The sequence below is a fragment of the Geotrypetes seraphini genome, chromosome 11, assembly GCF_902459505.1.
Source record: "Geotrypetes seraphini chromosome 11, aGeoSer1.1, whole genome shotgun sequence".
Lineage (NCBI taxonomy): Eukaryota > Metazoa > Chordata > Amphibia > Gymnophiona > Dermophiidae > Geotrypetes > Geotrypetes seraphini.
In genome coordinates this window covers 141,221,307-141,243,919 of record NC_047094.1, presented here as the reverse complement: position 1 = coordinate 141,243,919, position 22,613 = coordinate 141,221,307, and the positions used below count along the sequence as shown (strand labels likewise).

The window sequence follows — 22,613 nt, the reverse complement described above, 5'->3', positions numbered from 1 at the left end:
TAAGGTGGACTTCCTAAAATACCATCTCTCCCAAGCTAGCGTGAACTGTGTGTGTGTGTGGGGGGGGGGGGGGGGAGAGACCCTTTCAGAACTCCAAGAAACAAATCCTGCAAAAAGTAAACATATTTTAGACCTCTATAGAAAAGCTTTCATAATAATAGAAACTGAAATTTCAGACATGTTGATCATCCAAAGCTCATGTTTTACAATTAATACATTCAGAAAAAAACATTGAAAATAAATTAATGTGAGAACAACCAATTTACTCTTGCCAAAAAGTCATAGCAGAATGAATGTATGGAAAACAGGAAAAACCCCCAAAGCATGCATGGAAGGCCAAATCCTGTTTCCAAGAACCTCACTGCCGAAGGGCTCTTTGTGCTACTGCTAACTTCACGGACACATATTCAAGTCACAAGCCATTTCCATGCACAAAGCTCTCATAAGCACAGGAAGGCAGTTTTAGTCTTCCCAGGGCCAGCCCAAGTCAGGTTTTCAGGATTTGAATGAGATTCATTTGCATGTACTGTTTCCATTGTATGCAAATAGATGGCATGCATAATCATGGTGGGGGACCACCAGGAAAATTGTGCAGGTGGGGTAGGGGGTGAAGGTCAAGGAGTTTGTGTGGAGGAAGACTTTTTACTCTCAATCCAGCAAATGGTGCCATTTGACTGTAGCACTTTTTTGCTATTTATTTTTCTGTTAGCACACAATTTTAATACTGAAATAATCTACATGTTGTTAGTTTACTGCACAGAGAGTAAAAATTGTTTTTAGCCTGTGTGTTGGAACACTGTGCGCAGAGGCCTGACATGCTGCATTATTGCACTGAAGCTTCAGAGTCAGTCCCAGGATTACATCTGAACACAAAGGGGATTTATTCTACCTGGAGCAGGAAATGAGACGACATTCAAAACTGAATATAAAAGTAGAAAAGTCTATGGGCTAGATTCATCAACCGATCCAGGCAGGTCTGACGAATTCTAAAAGGAAAAATATGTAGATGGAGGCGATCAGAGGAACGCCCCCATCTGCTGGGGGTCGTTTTTTTTCTTCTTTTTTCTCTAGGGCAGAGGGAAAGGGAATGTGAAAAAGGCAGGTTTCAGAGAAAGGATATTTGGAGCCTGTTGTTTTAACCCGCTTAAGCCCGCGGGTTAAAACCATGGGCTTGCACTACGGGGAATCTAGCCCTAAGATCTTGGCGATGCTGGACCGGGATGAGGGGCTTGAGAGAGACCGAGAGATGGGCGTAGGACTCGCCGGGACACTACTGTTCCCTCTTCTTAAGGGAGGGGTTTTGTGCACACACAGGGAAGGGTGGAAGAATCGGGGCGGCAGGAGAGATCGGGCTGCAGGAGTTCGGGGCTGACAGAGCAGAAGCAGGGGCAGAAGGTAGGGCAGCCGGAAAGGACTTGAACGACTGGTCCTCAGCAGTCACTTGGGAGTGATCGGCCAGCCCAGTCGATATTGCAGGGTTTTGGATACTGAATCGGGTCCCTGCCTACTTTCCATGCCGTTGTCCTCATTTGCATGTGTGGATTGGAGGATGGTCAGCAGAGAGGTAAGTGAATCAGGCCGGAGTCGCTAAGGGGTCGTAAACCGATGTATGTGAAGGCCTCACGTGGCTGGAGACATCTTTTTCTTCATCATAGCAGAGAAAGGCCTACTGGGATCAGACCAGTCTCAAAGACCATTAGAACAGAAGAAGCTCCAAGACCTGAACAGATTTCACAAGTGCAGAAGTGAAAATTCAAACTCATTATAACATCGTGTGTCATATTGTGAACCCCAGTGAGAACCTGCCCCATTTTATTCCTACCTCAGGGAAACCTACCTGTACAAAGCAGAGGCAGCTCTTTTTAATCCTTTCGGCCTGTGGGGTTTGGGTTCTCCAGCCATGTTGATGTCTGTAATTAATAAAAACTTCAGATTAATAGTGGTCGATTAAAAGCCCATCACACAGCTTGGTTGGGAAAGTCTGACTACCTTTTTTGGTACAGGTGGTAATCTCACAACATGTTTCCATGATCCTCACAATACTAATTCGGGATGCAGAATATATTAATCAAGCTTGCTTTTGTCCCTCCACCGTGGTCCCGCCCCTTCTCTGACATCAGAGGGGGGGAGGGGCGGGACCGCGGCGCAGGAAGCAGCGCCGAAGCAGCTCAGGGATCGCCAACATCGCGATCCCGCTGCGGGCTGCTTCAAAGGTGGTGCAGGGAGTCCAGGGGGGCGAGCGGTCCTTCGGGGGTGGGGGGGACTGAACGGCAAGGCCGGGAGCACCCCCCTCAGGGCTGGCACCCGGGGCGGACCTCCCCCCCCTTAGTACGCTACTGTATTAATCAAGCTTGCTTTTGTCACAGGAAGTGCGTGCTGAGCCGGGACTAGGTGTGCTCTGCAGCCCTAATGACCGTGTGTCTCTTGTTATTTGCAACAGCTGAGACACCACTGGATTCCATCATGAAAAGAAACCGCATGAGGGCATTTTAGAGGGCGACCAAAACTGCTTTTTCCCCCGCTTCATCTGAAACCAAATCAGTAGCTGAAATTTTGTTTATTTATTTCATTCAGATTTGTTTGTTATACAACTCTTCAACTTCATATTAAACTACCAGTTTACAGAAAAGTTCTAGTCTGCTAAGCCATAACTAATAAAAAGAACTCACAAGAATGACAAAGTGAGATACAAGAGGAGGGGAATGAATAGCACAATTGACTCACAAGGCTAATAAACTTTGCCTCATGGTTTCATTTGAAATTGGATCCAAAACCAAAATTGGCTGCTAATGCCCTCAATCTATTGCCTGCCCAGCCTGCAAACAGGTATAGCTCCTCTTCTGGATCCCTCCACCCACCTGTAGCTTCCCCTGGTCTAGTGGCAGAGTCAGGGCAGGAATGATTTGGAGTCACTCCTCATGCTGTCTCCATTCTCAAAATAGCTGCTGTGACCTCTAGTGGCAGTCTTGTGATACTGCCACTAGAAGTCACAGCAACCATTTTTGAGATTGCAGCCAGTACAGGCTAGAGTGACTATGGATTGCTCCTGACCTGACTGGCATTAGACCACCACCAGTTGTAAGATAGGCTTGGGAGAGCCTACATATAGGACCAGGGAGGGTTTTTACCTGTGTGTATGTGTGTGTGTGTGGGGGGGGGGGAGATAGAAGAAGGAGGAAGGAGGGAATTACTGGAGCTTGATCCTGTTTAGGATGGGGGGGAGCACTATGTGGATAGAGCACAAAGTTTCAGTTTCAGCTGAAAATGCACAAGCATTTGGTTAGCCTCTATATTACAGTACCATGGACGGGTTGTAGGAGTGCATTACTGGGATGCCATCTCACACTAGAACTTGCTGTTTGATAGATGAAGGCCTGGAATTGGGAGTGTCATAAAGGCAATGGCCTATGAAAAGAAAGTGATAGCTGACAACTAGCCATGGAGCAGCCTTGAGGGATGGTGTAAATTTTACTCAAGTAGCCCCTGGAGTTCATGGAAAAGGAGGCTTCTTACAAGCAGTGACTCCCTGACCTTCTAAGATTATCTCCACTGTGCTGTGGGAGCCCTGGTCAAAATTTTCATTTGGCTTTGTTATTTTCTTAAAATTATTAATAAATAAATTGAACTAATTTTTTTTCACTTGGAAACCTTTAATTTGAACTTGTGCCACTATCTCAGAGAAGATGTTCGTCAACTTCCAGTGCATTGAAATTTCCTGAATCACTGTCTTGGGCTACATGGATGCATGAATGATGAGGAGGAAAATTCAAAGGCTATAAAAAGTGATCTCATGATGTCCTGAAATACTCTCTTCATTTTATTATTGAGTGTTATAGTCCCAGAGTTTGACCTGTTGCTTAGGCTAGACTATTACAGTACTTAAGATCAGAGTATATTACATCTGTGGGTAAATCATTTGAATAATTTGTATTCATTGAAATGATAATTAAATCCATTTTGAATTGAAACAGCAGTCATGGGCAAAGTGATGGCAGATGATTTGGGGCTGTCTGCCATAGGGATTAATCAACAAGGCTGTTACGAACTTCCCAAGGCGACTGAAGACTCGGGGTGGACATTTTCAGCATTTACAGTGACTGCAAAAGTCTGACACAGTTTTTAATTGTATAACTTGAGTGCCATTATTTTACTGTATTTTAGTTCAAATATTTTTAATGCATCAGAATCACCAAAATGTCAGTAACATCAACTTAGCTTAAGATAATTAAATGTTGTTTAATGGTAATACGCAAATATGATGACTCAGGAAGTATGCAGAATTTCTCATTGAAATTCAAAGGGGTTGCTGAGAAAACAGTCTTGCCCTGTATTTTGCAGGTGGCGAGGCCTCACACCGTAATCCAGAACAAACCTGACAGAACAGAGTGTAGGCAAATATAAGCATTTTCAGGCACAAGTACAGACCGGCAAACATGTGAACGGCAGTGCCTGTTTTCTAAAATTATTCCACAGGGTACCCAATAAAATAAAGGCTGCATTTTAGAAGCTACCTTACATCTGCTGACTAAATGGTAAGCTCTAGTGAGCAGGGACTGTCTGGACACCTTGCACCTTCTGTTGGGGTGAGGCAGGGCATTTGTCTCTTTATGTGTGCCTCAGAGGTGGAGCAGTGTGTCCCTTGTGAGTAACAAGGAGTCCGGTTTAATCTGCACGTTCCTTTTGTGCCACAAACCCTTACATAAGGGCACATGGAACCCCCTCTCGGCAGAATCCCATGAAAACTAAGAGCAGTTTTTGAAAGTTACTTGGGGTGAAAAAGAAGTGGAATTTTTGAAAACTGCCCCTGCCCCTGGAGTTCGGTTGGGATAGGAAAAGTGCATTAACAGACTTCATTTTCAAATCCCTGTGCTTACTGGCTAAGGCACTTTGGTACTTCCCCACAATCCACATTTTGAAAGGGAGATTCTGTAGTGGGTAGAGCCCACCATCTGCATGATAGATAATTGTATCCAGATAGTTTAAGTCATGACCAAAAAGTAGGGAAACCTTTTTCCACAGGCTTAACTAAAGATAGTTTTGCTGTGATGAGCAACAAGCAGTTAAAGCAGGCAGAGTATGGCTCATGGAATTCTTGCCCTTTTCACTCTATAAGTACAGTATGTGGCGGTATGCATATCTGCATGGGGGTAGTATGGGACAGTTGAGGGGAGGGCAAAGGGTAAAAGAAGGGGGAGGAGGTGCATTTTGGGCATGGTAGAGCAGTTAAAGGGGGAACTTCATTAACGAAGCTAGTACCAGTGCATAATCGTAGATAGTTTGATAGAAAATGCACTTCTAGCTGAATGGCAGTGTACTGGAATGGCGCACCCCCACCCCAATCCAATTTCAACATGCAAGCAAAGGACGTCAATGGAAGGGGGACAATTTTATCTGTCTCGGCTTTCCTTGAGCCCTGTGTGGCTGCACTATTTACACACAGCTACTGTAACTATAGTTCTGGCACTGTATAACCAAAAATAGTCCTTCTAGCAGCAGACAATTTAATCAGCAATGCCAGGATGTTGCAGCAATGTTTGCTGAAAAGACTGCATTAGTGGGGGGGGGGGGGGGAGAGGTCATAAGCCATCAAACAATCAGTGAGGTATTTATTTAGGATTGCCAATATGAAAAGCATTACATTTTAAAACGTGACCTAAATAGAGCCCACAGGAACCTCTTTTTCCCATTAAAAGATGGGCCGCTGAATGTTAGATCAATTGTAGGCATCTCAAATCTCAAGATAATGCAATGAAATAATACTTACACAAGAGTCACTGTATCATGCCTTCTAACAAACAGAGCATGGGTCGAATTGCAAAAGAGCTTGCCATCACATCAGATATACACTATTATTTATTTATTGGGATTCATTAAGGCAATATATGTTGCTTTCTAATTCAGCATTCAACATAACCCCCAAATTATACACTTTGGCTTATGGGAGAAGTTGAAGCCACAAGACCACATCGTAAACAACTAAACCACACTTATCCCGACTTCCCAGGATTTAATTTCAAGCCATTCACCATAAACCAGTCAAACAGTTCCTCAAAAAGTGTTCAGATTCAAGACTTCTTTCTCTGAGAAATCTTTCAATGAATCATATCACTACCCATTCTAACAGGAGTAGGACAGAGTGTAACTTGGGAAGAAAGCAAAAACCACTCTATTATCCCTGACTACTTTAAAAAAAAAAAGAATTGCAACATCCCATACTATGGGTCTCCCTTCTCCCCCAACTCCTTTTTCTCTCCTTTGCCATGTTTTAAAAAAACATATTATGAATTATTGTAAACAGCAGGCAATCATATGCAATAAAACCTAGAACCTTGAAGACTGCAAATCACAGATTTTCCTTTAATGCTGCCTGTAGCCAATGGCATAAATACCCAAGTGGACCCAGGGATGAAGGAGGGCCTCAAGCCTACTTGCAACTGCTCCCAGATCTTTTGAAGCCGTATCCCTTGACTCAGGGGATCCTGTCAAAACTGTTGCTTCAGGGCCCATAATTAAGAACATAAGAATAGTCTTACTGGGTCAGACCAATGATTCATCAAGCCCAGTGGTCCCTAATATCTGGCCAAAACCCAAGGAGTAGCAACATTCCAGAATCTCAAAGAGTAACAACCCCCAAAGAGTATCATGATTCCATGCAAAACCTCAAAGACTAACAAGATTCTGGAAAGCACAGTTACTTACCATAACAGGTGTTATCCAGGGACAGCAGGCAGCTATTCTCACATATGGGTAACATCATCGACGGAACCCGGATGCGGAAGCCTCGCAAGCACACTTGCTTGTAGAAACTAGAAGTTTGAGTCAGCACGAGTGCCTTCCCGCCCAGCGTAGGGCGCGTCTCCTCAGTTCAGATGGCTAGCAGAGAAGCCAACCAGGGGAGGTGGGTGGGTTGTGAGAATAGCTGCCTGCTGTCCCTGGATAACACCTGTTACGGTAAGTAACTGAGCTTTATCCCAGGACAAGCAGGCAGGTATTCTCACATATGGTTGACCTCCAAGCTAACCAGAATGGGATGGTGGGAGTGTTGGCAACTTAGGAGAATAAATTTTGTAATACTGTTTGGCCAAACTGTCCATCCTGTCTGGAAAAAGTATCCAGACAATAATGAGATGTGAAAGTATGAACCGAGGACCAAGTAACAGCTTTGCAAATTTCCTCAATGGGAGTAGATCTGAGGAAAGCTACGGAAGCTGCCATTGTTTTGACTTTATGGGCTGTGACTCTACTGTGAAGGGGTAATCCAGACGTTAATAGATAGGAGCAGAGCGTGTAGATTTGGCAGGAGTTGGCTTTGGCTTAGGTCTGACAATAGCAGCAAATGATTTTTCATGTTCAGACAATTTCTTGGTGGCTGCCTCGATAGATTCATCAAAGAGGTCATTGCCTGCACAAGGAATATTAGCTAAGCGATCCTGAAGATTAGGGTCCATCGTTACTTCATGCCTTCTCTGAACCGTGGAATGGAGGGAATGCATAGAGGAAGAGATTCGTCCATTCCAGAAGAAAAGCATCTACCTCGAGGCGATGAGGAGAGTATATCCTGGAGCAGAACTGAGGCATTTTTTAGTTGTGGATGAATTATGGATGAACTAGTATTTTAGCCCGTTACATTAACGGGTGCTAGAATATATGTCTGTCTGTCTGTTTTTATTTCCGTGTCTCTCTCTCTGTCCTGCTGTCTTTCTTTCTGTCTGTCTCTGTCCCTGGCCCCCTTTGTCTGTCTGTCTTTCTGTATCTCTCGCTGTCCCTGTGTCTTTCTTCTTTTATTTCTGTCTCCCTTCCTCCCGCTGGCGGTAGAATATATGTTTGTGTTTCTTTCTGTTTCTCTCCATACTCTCATTCATCTTGTCATCTCCCTTTTGACCTCATACAAATGGCTCACCACTTTCAGAATACCCCTCCCTCTCTCCACTGGTCAGTCTATATCTCCCTGTCCCTTTCTCTTCATCCCCTAGCATCTTCTTATCCCAGCTCTCTGCCCTCCCATGGATTCTTTTTTCCTCCATTTTCTTTTGTTCTTCTTCCTTCCCCCCTTGATGCTGAACAATAAGATGGAGGGAAAAAAAGAGATGCTGCATCTCTCTCCCCTTTCCACCCCCAGACCTAACATTTCTCCCTCCCTTCCATCCCTAGGTCCAACTTCCCTCCCCCAGATCCACCATCTCTCCCCGATAGTCCTCCCTTCAAGTATCTCTTTCCCCAGATCCAGCTTCTCTCCCTTCAGACCATTACCTACCATCTCTCTTTCTCCTCTGTTCCTGGCCCCATAAGCTGTCCCCCATGCCCAGTCTGGCACTTCTTTTAATACTCTCCCCCTTTGCACTTTATAAAAATTAAAAAAAAGTTAATCCAGGGAATTTCCTAGGCCCAACATGTTCTCCCTCTTCTCTCCATTCCATTCCGATATTGCCTTCACCTTCTGTGTCGCTGAAAAATCCGCTGGCCTCTGCTGTGATTCAGGAACGTTGTCCGTGACTCCCCTTCCTGCTTTCAATCTGCCGCGGTTCTCCCCCCTCCCCCCCCGGCAGAATGTTTCTGAATCGCAGCCGAGGGTGGTGGATTTTTCAGCAAAACAGAAGGCGAGGGCGACATCAGACCGGTCCCTTTCTCCCTATCTCCTTCCCTAATTCCCTGTGCAGCAGCCGCAGCATTCCCTCTCCCTCCATTAACCGCGAGAGGAGCCTGCACACGGAACTAACAGGCCGAGCCTCCAGCAGTCTAACTTCCCGGCGGCTCCTTTGACGATCGCCGCCTTCTCCGACGCAGGAGCAGCTCGTGAGAGGAGCCGCTGCAGTGTCTGTGAAGTTGAAAAAAACTTCAGCCCGTTTCCGTGCTCGGCCGCGGCGGGCTACAGGTGCCGCGGTCTGCAGCCGCCGACATCCGTTTTGACTTTTTTTTTTTTTTTTTAGTTGAAAGACGCGGCGGTGGCTCCTCTCATGATCCCCACCTGTGTCGGAAGTCCGACGCAGGCGGGGATCGTGAAAGTAGCCACCGCCGCATCTTTCAAAGAACCGTAAGCCGCGCATGCGCACTTCCTATGTGTCGCTACAGCTCACAGAAAAGCGGCGCACACTTAGGAACTGCGCATGCGCAGCTTACCATTTTATTATATTAGATGTTGAGAGGGAACCCTAAATAGTAGCAACATTCCATGCGGAATCTCCAATGAGTAGCAACATAACAGAATCTCAAAGAGTAACAAAAGATTCTAGAACTCCCAAAGAGTATCAAGATTCCGGAACCCTAAATAGTAGCTGTCAGCATAGCTATTGCTAGCAATCAGCATTTTCAGTTGGCATAACTAATGTCAGCAAAGGCCTATGGGAAATTATATCAATCTGACTCTGGAATGTTGATGCAGAATTCTGTGCTCCTGGATTGTTTATCAAGAAGATAGGCTGCTTGAATGGGACAAAGAAGCCAGAGACTAATCCCATCTACCATGCCTGCAAGTATCACACCCTCCTTATCAATTAAACTAACCATTGTTTCAAACAGTTTACAAATTCTAAACAGAAAAGATACTGGGAAATACAATAGTTTCTATATTCAAAATAAGATTCCAAGCTATAAAAGCTTCCTCTCTGCAACACACATGGATCTATCTCTTTCTCTGTCTATCCTTCTCTTTATCTATGGAACCCGAAGCTTAGAACATCACCCCATCCCCCTTTCTCAATCTCTCTCTGGATCTCCCTGGAACTTCAGGCTTCTATGTCTTTCTTTTCCTCTGAACTCTGTAAGGCAGGGAAACAGCTTTGCTCTCTCATTAATTGTAATGCTTAATTGTTATGCTTATGAATATTGCTTTTCTGTAAGACTATTTCTATAATATATTCTTTATGCCATCACCTCTGGCTGTGCTTCTTATTTGATTCTACTCCTGGTGAATCTTCGGTTAGGGAATTGAACTGGGACCTGGGGTTTGTAAGGGCGCCTCTCACATAACCCCTACCACCTAATATTGTGGGGGCCACTTTCAAACCTTACATTTTGGGGGCTCATCTCGGTCCTTCCTGATGATTTCATCTGGGTAAGTAGAATTCAATTTTATTTTTTTCTTGTAGGCACTGTGCAATAGGATTATTGGCTGCCTAAGACAAGGTGAGAGATGGTATTTTCCACTCAAAAGACCTTGTGCAGTATAGACAGAGTGAGATAGAAATTAAAAGACCTTGGAAAACCTTTAGATTGATTGTACTTTAGACTGGATGACACACTGGTGAAAAGTTCCAGTAATATTTTGGATTTTATACTTGGTGAGATTTTACTTATCAATAGACTTTGTATTTTTGATTGATAGACAGAGTGAGATAGAAATCAAAAGACCTTCTGGAACCCTTAAATTGTTTTAGACTGGATGACACAGTTGTGAAAAGTTCCAGTAATATTTGGGGTTTTATATTTGGTGAGATTTTACTATCAAAAGTCTTTGTAGTTTACCTGCGCCAGTTTGCATTTTATGCTTTGCTATTATAGGCTTGCTAGAGTGTGTTACATGAAGAAAAGTATGGTCCAAAGTTAAAACAGTCACTCAATTAAGACACACCATATCTGTACTAATAACTTTTACTTTTTTTTTTCTTTTGTGCTTTTAATTCTATTTCTTGTTAGTCTCTGCCCTGGTGAAAGGCCCAGTGCACACTGGAACTGGCAGCTGGCATCTCTCCTCTTCTAATCGACTTCTTATATTTTTTCCTGATAAACTTCTGCCTGTAAATTTCAGATAGTAACCTTTGCATTTAAAGTGTGGGCAAGTGTGGGCATAAGTGTATTCTTTATGCCAATGACTCTTGCCTAAGACGCTTTACCTCATTTTTTTCTACCTATTAACTAAAGTCTCCCTCCTTCATCAGTGGGAGCATTTCAATCTCAAAGGCTACACACAGACAGGGATGAGCAAGGCCCAGGTACCAAGGCAGACTGCAGCCTCAAATATGAACCCTTTTGATTTTCAAGAACTCACAGATATTGTACACAAATATTTTGACAAGAAGGGGGGTCCATATGAGGGTAATTTTCCAGAACACACATGGCACGAGATTCAGAAACAAATGGTTACTCATTCTCAGGAGTTTAGAAAGAAAACAAATAAACAAAAATGCCTTTTCATTCAAGGCCTATGTAGGGGAATTATAAGCCTAAGACAAGAAAATACTGACTTGAACACTCAGTGCCATCAGCTGTCCAAAGACTTAAATGAGGCACAAATTAATATATCCATGCTAAGAACCCAAATTGTTCAAGCTACAAATTTCTTTTTAATTGTAAACGAACAATTAGAAGAGACCAAGGCAGAATTAAAGTATTTAAAGTCAAAATGTGCCTCACAGGGACAGGTTAATGCTGTCTCCTCACAGATTCTGCCGTCTGCACTATTGCCACCTTCACCACATAATCCATGTAGTCAGTTTATAGAGAAACAGAACACCGTTTTTGTAGCAGGCCAGCGAAAAGTTAAACTAGCTACAGATGTAGAACAGGAAGAAGAACTGACAAATGAAGATGACAAAAATTCATTACCAGGCCAGAGCAATACCAATAGTACCCCTATAAGTGACACAGCTCCAGTAACAGTAGTACTGTAGGGACATATGAAAGATAGTGACATTGAAAGAATAGTGGAGAAAGTGGGCCCTATGCCTTTTAACATAAATTAATGGTGCAAATGGGCTACTGACATACTGATTCACTGGGGTCTAGGGAAATACAAAAGGAACACTGCAGATTTTGATAAGCTTATGCACCTAGCCCTGGGTCCACATTATTATAAATTTGGATCTCTTGTTCATCCATACCAATTTGTAAAGATGGGCATTAAACAACTATTTCACTGCACCTCTTTGCAAGTACTTAGAACTCTTTCACCCCTGCCAACCGATACACTAGAGCAGTTTGCATATAGAGTGTGGGTAATCAACGCGGTACTTAACGAACATGAATATTGGCCCAGGTCTTCAGATTATGGTCAGAGAGAACATAAAGAATTTCTATTAGAATTATTATCCCCCGAGATTACTAAACACCTTCTGTTGTTTTCAGAGGACCCTAAAGCTACCCCTTTTGACACTTTACTGCTTAGGATTGGGTCTGTGTGGAAGACCCAGCCAGTTCAAATTATTTCAGTACCGGAAGCTAGGAGGTGGATTGCTGAAGGAGCACCCCAATACAATAAAACACCACACACAGGAAATAGAGGGCTTGGCAGAGGTAGTTACAGAAACTCCTCTACTTACATTCCTTTCCATGAACTCAAAGACCAAAAGGAAAGATTAGAAAAAGAGAAAATTAAATGGGAACAGGATCGACATACAATGCAGATAGAATTGGACAGAGTAAAAAGTGATTTAACAGCTAGGAACAACAGTGCTAGTGCATAGGGATGTCCTGACTTTCTGTGTCCAAATACAAAGGTGACTCAAACCTTCACAGCCCTGCCAGACTCCTATCACTTTCCTGTGGACTCATTTTTGGAGACGCAGGATAAGAGAAAAAAGTCAGACTCTGAATTCAGCTTGAGGTAAGTGGCACCTTTGATTTTGGACACTTGCGGCCGCCCCTATGTTAATACTACTATAGAGGGTCAGGATAAATTAACTTTAATTGATACAGGGGCTAGAATCAGTTTTACAGATAGAGCGCCTCCTACTGGAGATCAGAAAAATGTGGAAATTTGTGAGATTCAAGATATAACGGACACAGCTTCAAAGTGTGTGTCTATCCCACAAAAGGAACAAATGAAAGACATAGAAACTACTGCCAGCACGAGTGAGAATACAGGCAAAGAAATAGTTGAGGTGGCTGGTCTTGCATTAGGTACAGGAATTCCAAATGCTTCTAAACCTTTGGTTCATGAGGTTATTCCTGTGCAGTTAGCCACACAGTGTTGCCTGCCAGTGCAGCAGCATGATCATAGTGTAATTCACTCAGAGGCTGCAGATCTTTCAGTTTGGGCACAAGATTGTGGGAAAAGGTACACTGAAATTTTGTTTGAGGCCAAAGATCCTCAACCACAAACACAGCATCCAGTACTTCTTTCAGCAACAGAACTAGTGTCTAAGATGGAGGAGAGGGGTCTGAGTGGATCTATCTCTTTAGCATGTGGTTCTCCAGCTTGGTCAGATGTTAAACCAGAGGGCTCCATTAGGCTCACTATAGACTCTCAGGCCCTAACAAAGATTTCAAAGTGGCAGCCTCTTACTCTGACATTACTGTGAAATGTAACCCTAAATGTGCATTTTTCTCTGTCCTAGACATGACTAATGATTTTCGGAATTTGCCCCTTGCCTCTGAATGCCAGGACACGACAGTGTAGACAAAAGAAGACACATCTAGCCTGCACCTGACCTCTCCACAGCAGTGCCCACTCCTCTGAGTGCAGTGGGACCCAAGTGGCAGACATGTGGTCAAGGTCGGCCTGAATGGAACATGGACAAAGTTTGCTCTAAGTGACCTTGAGGATGCTGCTAATTTAAAATGTTTTTTCTTTCTTAGCAGCAGTTCGGATATATACATAGCCATCCCAGACCAGTTTTGGCACAAAGATATTTCTAATGTATTCCAAGGATCTTCTTTATTACTGCAGAGATAAAGACGCTCCAAAGAGACATTAGCTTTATGCCTTTTCTGAATATGAGATGGTTACATAGAAACATAGAAGGTGACGGCAGATAAGGGCCAAGGCCCATCAAGTCTGCCCACATCAATGACCCTCCCCTACCTCCCTTTGCGAAGAGATCCCACCTTTCGATCCCATTTAGCTTTAAAATCAGGCACACTGCTGGCCTCAATCACCTGCCTCGGAAGACCATTCCATCGATCCACCACCCTCTCGGTGAAGAAGAATTTCCTGATGTCGCCATGTAATGTCCCTCCCCTGATTTTCCATGGATGCCCTCGTGTTGACGTGGGTTCCTTGAAGAAGAAGATATCCTCCCCCACCTCGATACGGCGCGTGAGGTACTTGAATGTCTCGATCATGTCCCCCCTCTCCCTGCGTTCCTCAAGGGAGTAGAGCTGCAGTTTATTCAGCCGTTCCTCATATGGGAGATCCCTGAGCCCCGTGACCATCCGTGTGGCCATTCGCTGGACCGACTCAAGTCTCAGCACATCTTTGCGGTAATGTGGTCTCCAGAATTGTACACAGTATTCCAGATGGGGTCTCACCATGGACCTATATAATGGCATTATGACTTCGGGCTTACGGCTAACGAAACTCCTTCGTATGCAACCCATGATTTGTCTGGCTTTAGATGAAGCTTTCTCCACCTGAGTTGCAGTCTTCATGTCCTCACTGATGATTACCCCTAAGTCTCGTTCCGCTACAGTTCTCTCTAGGATCTCACCATTAAGAGTGTAAGTCTTACATGGATTTTTGTTGCCAAGGTGCATGACCTTGCATTTTTTGGCATTGAAGTTTAGTTGCCAGGTCCTGGACCACTTCTCCAGTAGGAGGAGGTCGTGTGCCATACTATCGGTCTTGGATTTGTTGTCAGGTCCTGTTGTGTTCTTGTCCACTATATTGCATAATTTGGCATCATCGGCGAATAACGTTAATTTACCCTGAAGCCCTTCAGCCAAGTCCCTTATGAAGATGTTGAACAAGATTGGGCCCAAGACTGAGCCCTGCGGCACTCCACTTAACACCTCTGTTGTTTCGGAGGGGGAGCCATTCACCACCACCCTCTGAAGTCTACCTCCTAGCCAGTCCCCCACCCATGTAGTCAAGGTATCTCCCAAACCTATAGAGCTCATCTTGCTCAACAACCTGCGGTGTGGTACGCTATCGAATGCTTTGCTGAAATCTAAGTACACGACGTCCAGGGACTCCCCAATATCCAGCTTCCTCGTCACCCAGTCAAAGAAGCTGATCAGGTTGGATTGACAGGACCTCCCCTTTGTAAACCCATGTTGACGGGGATCTCGCAGATTCCCCTCGTTAAGGACCGCATCCAATTGGTGTTTGATTAGAGTTTCCATTAGTTTGCTTACTATGATATGCATTATTTGTACTACTCAGGTGTTCATCTTTGCTGTATTTTTCTATAACAATGTGTTTAGTTGCAGAGTTAAATTCAGCCCTGCACACTTGACAGATGGAACAATAGCTTCACGCCTAAAACTTTGTGTTTTATGTTTTGTCTGTGTTTTGTCTACTTGTTTTAGTTTAGGGGGTACCCCAGGATACATACATTCAGTACAGAATTATGGTCTCTCTGAAGTGCCATAATATTTGTGTGTGTAGCACACAAAAACATATCTTTTTGGAATGTCCAATTAAGAACCTTAAGTACTGTCTCTCTTTTGCCATAACTATACCAAGTAAATGCATTAATATTGTCACATGTTGCCACATTCAGTACAGGCAACCTGGTCTCTCTCTCTATATATATATTCAGTACAAGCAACATGGTTTCTCTCTCGTTTTCTATCTCTTATTTGGATCACACTGGAGTACAGCTGCTGAATGATATCTGGACTCTTTTCAAGCCAGTGTATCCCTCCCTGAATGCACAGACATCATTTAATCCCAAGGGTGAACACCACCAGTTTCCAGTAACTAGCAGATCCTGTGCAGACATCATTTCATCCCAAGTGTGCATCTCACCAGTTTAAAGAGACTGTCAGTTCCTGCTGGACTAATTCATCTTCCTGCACCCTGACTACAAAGATCTACTCCTCTACTTCCTCACACATGCTGTACAAAATGTTTCCTGTTCGTTGTTTCCTTTCATTGGATCTACGGATTCATGATAGCCATCTTCCTAAGAACGCTTTGCTGTACAGTTCAACCTGTTTACTGAACAATAGAACCTACTGCATACCTCTGGTAACTAATGATTTCATATGCTGTGCATCCACTACCTCTTGGTATGGGGAATGAGACATTTCAAAAGCTGCTGAACTTTACTGAACTCCATGCATACATTGAACAACTTAAGAAAACCTCCAAAGAAGTGAATAATACTATCACTTTTGAAAATGGACAGATGGCAAAAACTGTAGCAAATTTGCTACAAGACGCTCATGTCTCAGTTTGGGAACTTTCTTTGGGTATTCGCCCACTACAAACCACGTATTTAGTGTTTTAATTCATCCTATCATTATCTTAATTATTGATTCTACTCCTGGTAAATCTTTGGTGAGGGAATTGAATCTGGGACCTGGCATTTGTAAGGGCGCCTCTCACGTAACCCCTACCACCTAATATTGTGGGAGCCACTTTCAAACCTTACAGTAGCAACATTCCAGGTGGAATCTCCAAAGAATAGCAACATTTCACGTTACCGATCCAGGACAAGCAGTGGCTTCCTCCATGTCTTAATAATAGACTATGGACTAACACTTCCTGCAACTCAATGTCATAACATTGGCAATACCTTCCTTTGCTCTTGTCTGCTATGTGGATTCTTAAGACTTTGTATGTGTTTAAAAGTTGTGTATGTTATCTGAGCCGCTTTGGTCAAAAGCAGAATACAAACATTGATTAGGGCTGTGTGCCATCTACCATCCCTCTGCCCCCTTTATCAGTTTTCACAAATTCTTTGTGCCTCTCTGAGGCTGGCAAACTAGAGTACCACCATCATGACCAGACTCTAGGTTACATATGCAAGGTATGGATTACTTTTCACTGGGACATGGGAGGCAATTTTCAATCAAACGCTTACCAAACTGCAAAATACTAAATAGTTCCTGATGCATTTTGTTAGAATATGGAAAAAAAAAACTGTAGGATCATCCTTACCCAACGTCTGTCCAGCAAGTACTCGCCCATTCTCTCCCAGTACAGCTGCCCGTGCATGTCTCTCGTTTAAGTACTGCACAAATGCATAGCCCTTGTGGACCGAGCAACCAACCACTCTTCCATACTTAGAGAAAATGGTCTCCACGTCTGACTTCTTTACGACTGCTGTGTTGAGATTGCCGATGAAGACTCTGGAGTTGATGGACTTGGGATCATTTTTGTTCGTGATATTACTTGTCTGCACTTTCAATGACATCTTGACCACCTGTATGAAAAGAAATGAAGACGACAGTTACTTTTTCACATCTTCTGGGATAAGTATGTCAAACTAGATAGATCAATATAGGGATATGAGAAATTGTGATAGCATCATAAGTGAACCAGTTCCTCATCCTAAGAAGGCTGGGATGGCCAATTTTATATGCATGCTAATGGTGTATTTCGAGGTCAGCATTGTTTGATAAATGTATTTCTTAAAATGTGGATACTCTGATATTGAATATATTTAAGAAACTTGTTGTATTTTAACTATTTGTAATTCGCTGATTGTCCGGTCTTCTTCCTTGGAAATCGCCAAGAAGTCATTTGATTATGGCGGTATAGAAGAATAAAGTTATGTACTTCAAGTACTTCAAGGGGGAAATTCCATAAATGGTGCAGAAAAAATTCAAAAAGGGCGGATGCATTATACAGAACAGAGAGCATAGGCACAAATTCCATGCCTAATTTAGGTTCCTTTTACTAAGCTGCGTTAGGGCATTAACACACGGAACAGCACACACTACAATGCCGCGCGTGCTAGATGCTAACGCCAGCATTGAGCTGGCATTAGTTCTAGCCGCGTCGTGTGGGGTTAGCGAGCGCTAAAAACGCTAGCGCACCTTAGTAAAAGGAGCCCTAGGTTTAAACTCAGGTGCCCAAGTTGGGTGAGTTTAAGCCAAATTCTGTAACTCCGATGCAACTTTGTGAATGCCACCAACACACCCCTAATCCACTTCTCCTTTTCAGTTGGGAAACAATCTTTATATAATAATTAGTTGTTAGCGCCCAATTATTACTAGTTAAGGACTCATTGCACACACATATTGGATGTACATCCAGATTTCAGTGCATAACTTTGGGCATAATATATAGAATTTGGAGGATAGTACATAAGTGCAAAGGGGTTTACACATAGGTGGAGCATGGTTGGGACATGGGCGTGCCTTCCACATATATGCTGAACTTATAGAGTTCTGGTCCTTCTCCCCCGCTTTCTCTTTTTACAAATTGTATTTCTGCCCTTTTCCATCCTGTATCGGTAAGTCGGTGCGTTTCATTGTTTGTAGCATTATTTGTAATTTGTTTTTAACATACGCTCTTTTTATACTTTGTTTTTATATTATGTAAAACCGCTTTGAAATTTGATAACACGGTATATCAAATTTTTAAATAAACCTGAAACCAGATACTGTCAGTTGCATAGAATACCATCTCCCCGCACAGCATTGGCACACCAAAACTTAAGTGCCATAAATAACATAACATAACTTTGTGCTTATTGACCCGTAACTAGAAGTTCAACGCGGTTTAGAAAAAGTTATAAAAGTAAACATGTTACATGAAATAAGATGATTCATTAAAGAGTCAAATATTTAGAAAAAAAGATAGGTCTTCAAATGTTTTCTAAAATGGCCATAGGAATGGGTAGTAAGCAACAATATTCGGAATTCGTCGTCATGAAGAGCTGCCTGAGATGCCAAAGTATGATTCAGAAATTTCTTACTCCTGCAACCCTGGACAGATGGAAAATTAAACAAAGGATGAGTTCTTCTACTATGTCTGTATGATGCTAAAGAAAATCTATTGACTAAGTAAGAAGGAGCTGTACCAGAAACAGCCTAGTTGAAACAATACCCAGGCCTCCATTGGCAGCCAATGCAATTCGCAATAAAAGGGTGTAACATGATCAAATTTCTTCAGGCCATAAATCATTCTGACCGCTGTATTCTGTATTATTGTAAGTCTTGCTAATTTTTTCTTGGTGACTGTCAGATAGATAATATTACAATAATCGAGAAGACGCAATAGTAACGATTGAACCAGTAATCTAAAAACAGTAAATTCAAAATAAGATCTAATTGTTCGCAATTTCCATAACGTCAAGTGACATTTACAGCACTACAGCATCTATCTGAGCATGCATTGTAAGATGCTGGTCTAAAATAACTCCCAAAATTTTAATCGTTGGATGAATTATATACTGAGTTGAATGTATACTAATAGAAGGTTCAGAAGAAATATTATTAGCAGTCGTCACAAAAAACTTTGTTTTGCCAGAGTTTAGTTTGAGTTTAAATTTTTGCATCCAGGAATCCATCTGTTTTATTACAATTTCAACTTTAGTGGTAATCTGGGAAAGGGCTGAAGTAACATAGTAAATGACGGCAGATAAAGACCTGAACGGTCCATCCAGTCTGCCCATAAGTTATAATATATTCATTAAAAAAATGCATGATTAGATTAACTTGGCTCTTGTTTGATATTTCTGGGCCAAAAGGTATGACAATAGTAACGTCGTCAGCGTAACTAAACAGTTCTACATCCAGGTTTCTCAAACATGAGCCCAATGATGAAAAGATAAACATTGAATAGTGGAGGTGAAAGTGGAGAACCCTGAGGAACACCACACGGGTTATTCCGGATTGAAGAGAAAAACCTCCTAAAAGCTAGTTGAAAATCCTGCTTAAAAAATATATTTTTAGGAGAGATTCTTAGTAGTGTGAGCACAATACTCACTAATTAAAGTTATGGATTTATTTCAGTGGGTTTTCAGCCAACATATTTATGAAGGTCTGACCCCTGTATATGCAATCATAGCTTTATATGGCCCTATGGCTGCTGTAAATCCTCATGTCTAAATATTAAGTGCATAGGGCTGGTTACACTAGTATTTATGACATCGCTAATATACTCCAAACAGGAGCTCAATGAGATTTATAATAATCAATGAAAAAGTGGTCATCACCAGGAATTACAAAACAATAACATTTGCATTTCACATAGTGCAAATGGCTTTTAAATTAGGGAGCGTGTGATGCAGCACCCTGAGGTTGTGGATTCAAATCCTGCTCTGCTCATTGTGACCCTGGGCAAGTCACTTAATCCCCATTGCCCCAGGTACATTAGATAGAGTGGGAGCTCACTGGGAGAGTTAGAAAAAAATGCTTGAGGGCCTGAATAATTTGTAATCCACATAGAATTGTAGGATATGCAGAATAGAAAGTATTAACCCCCCCAAAAGAAACTCTTAATAAAATATATGAAAGAGCTCTAAATCAACTAACACCTATCAAATCTTGCTGTTAAATAGAAAAAAGTAGCTGAGCCAAATTCTAGAAATGGCATCCCGATTGTAGGCGGTGGTTGGTAGGCGTCCTACTGTTGTCTAACCAGCCAAGATCATGAAGGGCATAGAAAAAGTGGACAGGGACAGATTTTTCAAATTATGGGGAACCACATGTTCAAGGGGGCACTCAGAGAAATTGAGAGGGGAAAGGTTTAGAACAAATGCCAGGAAGTTCTTTTTCACCCAGAGGGTGGTGGATACATGGAACGCGCTACCGGAGGATGTGATAGGCAGAAGCACGCTACAGGGCTTCAAAGAGGGTCTGGACAGGTACCTGGAGGACAAAGGGATTGAGGGGTACAGATAGGAGTAGAGGTAAGGTTAGAGGGATAGGATTAGAGGTAATTTGTAAAATTAGTCAGAGACCACTGTTCAGGCAGTGGGCCTGATGGGCCACCGCGAGAGCGGATCACTGGGCGAGATGGACCTCTGGTCTGCCTCAGCAGAGGCAACTTCTTATGTTCTTCTTATGTTCTTAACCCAAGGCAGGCAGCCTATATTGTAGGCGTTTTTGCGAGCCTAGGGAGACGGGTAGGGTCGCCTAAGCTCACCCAAGGCTAGGCGTGGTTTCACCCAGAAGTGGTCTTAGGCAAGCTTAGGAAGCCCTAGAGCCCTGATAGGCACTTGAAATGATGCAAATCTCCCTGCCGCGATCAGTTTAGCGGTCGCAGCAGGGAACCCCACCCCCCTGCAAAGTCCTTCTACCGGAACCCCCATATATCCGCAGCAGGAGAAGTGTCCAATTCCTCCAGCCACCATCCCCTGAAGGTCATCGACAGGAGGGATGCCCAGTCCCTCCCGAAGATCACCAGGTGTTCTTTACAGAATCCAGCCCTTTATATAGAAGGTTCCTCCCACGCACCCTCCCCATGACTAATTATAGGTGTCTTGTTCTACAATTTGCCCCTTTTGTGTTGCTCGTATTTATGCATATGTTACTACTTTAAAAGGGACTGAAATTTTGACTTCGGAATGATGCACGCCACATATGAAGTCTAAAATGGCGTTCCCCTTGCTCTTGGCAGTTAGGTGTGTAACCCCCTATAACATGCATGTAACTCATAGACATGCTCTTGGTTCACTGTGGCCCCCCCTAGAAGTTGCACTTGACAGAAATTGTGCACACAGCCTCCAGAATAGCTACTAAGGTCACTTGCAAGCACCACTGCCATTTGGTGCCACTTAATACGGTAATAATTGGCTGTTAACTCCAATTAAAAGCTAATTATTAAATGAAGTTGCAGGTGCAACTGCCCTTGTTCTACAAATTGCACACCCATCTTTGCATCTGGTTGCATAAAGTTGGGAGCCCAAGTTTATAGAATTAAGGGGATGTTTAGAATTCAAATTCATTACTTACAAAACTCCAGACTGCCCAAAACACTTCCAATGCTCATCGTGAAACAGTAGAAAATGGATGAAATACCACAAACTAAAGCTGAACACAGACAAAACAAAACTTCTACTACTAGAAAAGGACAAAACCTCAACCATAACAGAGTTAGAAATAAGCAGCACCTAAAACTCCTTGGGGTAATGATAGACAGATGCTGCACCATGCAACTTCTAATCAACAAGACCATCCAGAAAGCCTTTGGAGCCATGCACAACCTGAGCCAAATAAGAAAATTCTTAGACAGGGAGCAATACTGTCTCATAGTTCAATCCCTAGTCCAGGGACTTTTGGACTACTGCAACATCCTCTACCTGCCATGCCCCGCAACTATGACAAAACACAGACCTCAGACTGATCTACTCACTAAGCAAGTATAATCACATCACCACCGCGTACCTAGACTCACACTGGCTCCCCACTCAAGCATGATTACTTTTCAAATCTACTGTATATTATTCAAAGTAATGAACGGCAGGGCACCCTCCAACCTAATAGATCACCTAAACAAATCGACCAGACCTAGAAGAACTTGGACCCCATTTATTCACCCCCCCCCACAGCGCAAGAAGATGTACGACAGCTTACTTGCAACACAAGCAGTGAAACTAGACCACTGCCTCTCAGACATACTGATAACTATGTCCGACTACAAAATATTCAGAAGGGAAATTAAAACTGTGCTATTCAGAAAATTTATCAAGAAAAACTAAAACATCTCCTAATTGTTCCCAATTTTGTAATTTTCCAAGCGAACTCTCAACCATTTAATTAGCATTGTTTCCTGTAACCTTTCCTGGAAATGTCCGGTTATCTTCCTCTGCAATCTGCCTAGAACTGCAAGGTATAAGCGGACTAAAAGTCACTAATGTAATGTAAGGTTCACCTTTACTGAAAGACTATCATTGTTCAGCACAAAATTTTGACTATGACTTGAAAGTCTTCCACTCAGGATTTCTACTTATCTTTGTCGCTTCTTCTTTCTCAAATTCTCTTCAGTCTCAGAGCCTTGAACACTTGCCTTTTCTCTAGCTTTTGCAGAGCCTTTTGCTAAACATTCACTCACTGGC

The 22,613-nt window shown here is 42.9% G+C and overlaps 1 protein-coding gene across 10 annotated transcripts in view; it reads right to left on the bottom strand.

Annotated features, from left to right (window-relative positions):
- The window catches only part of RALY (RALY heterogeneous nuclear ribonucleoprotein), a 345,686-nt gene that overhangs the window by 61,791 nt on the left and 261,282 nt on the right, over positions 1-22,613 (bottom strand). For all 10 annotated transcript variants that reach the window (XM_033962663.1, XM_033962667.1, XM_033962666.1 and 7 more), the window contains 2 exons: positions 16,763-17,027; positions 1,838-1,910 (listed from right to left, as the gene is read on the bottom strand). In XM_033962663.1, the coding sequence (XP_033818554.1) occupies positions 1,838-1,910; positions 16,763-17,027 (338 nt within the window). The remainder of the gene's footprint in view (positions 1-1,837; positions 1,911-16,762; positions 17,028-22,613) is intronic.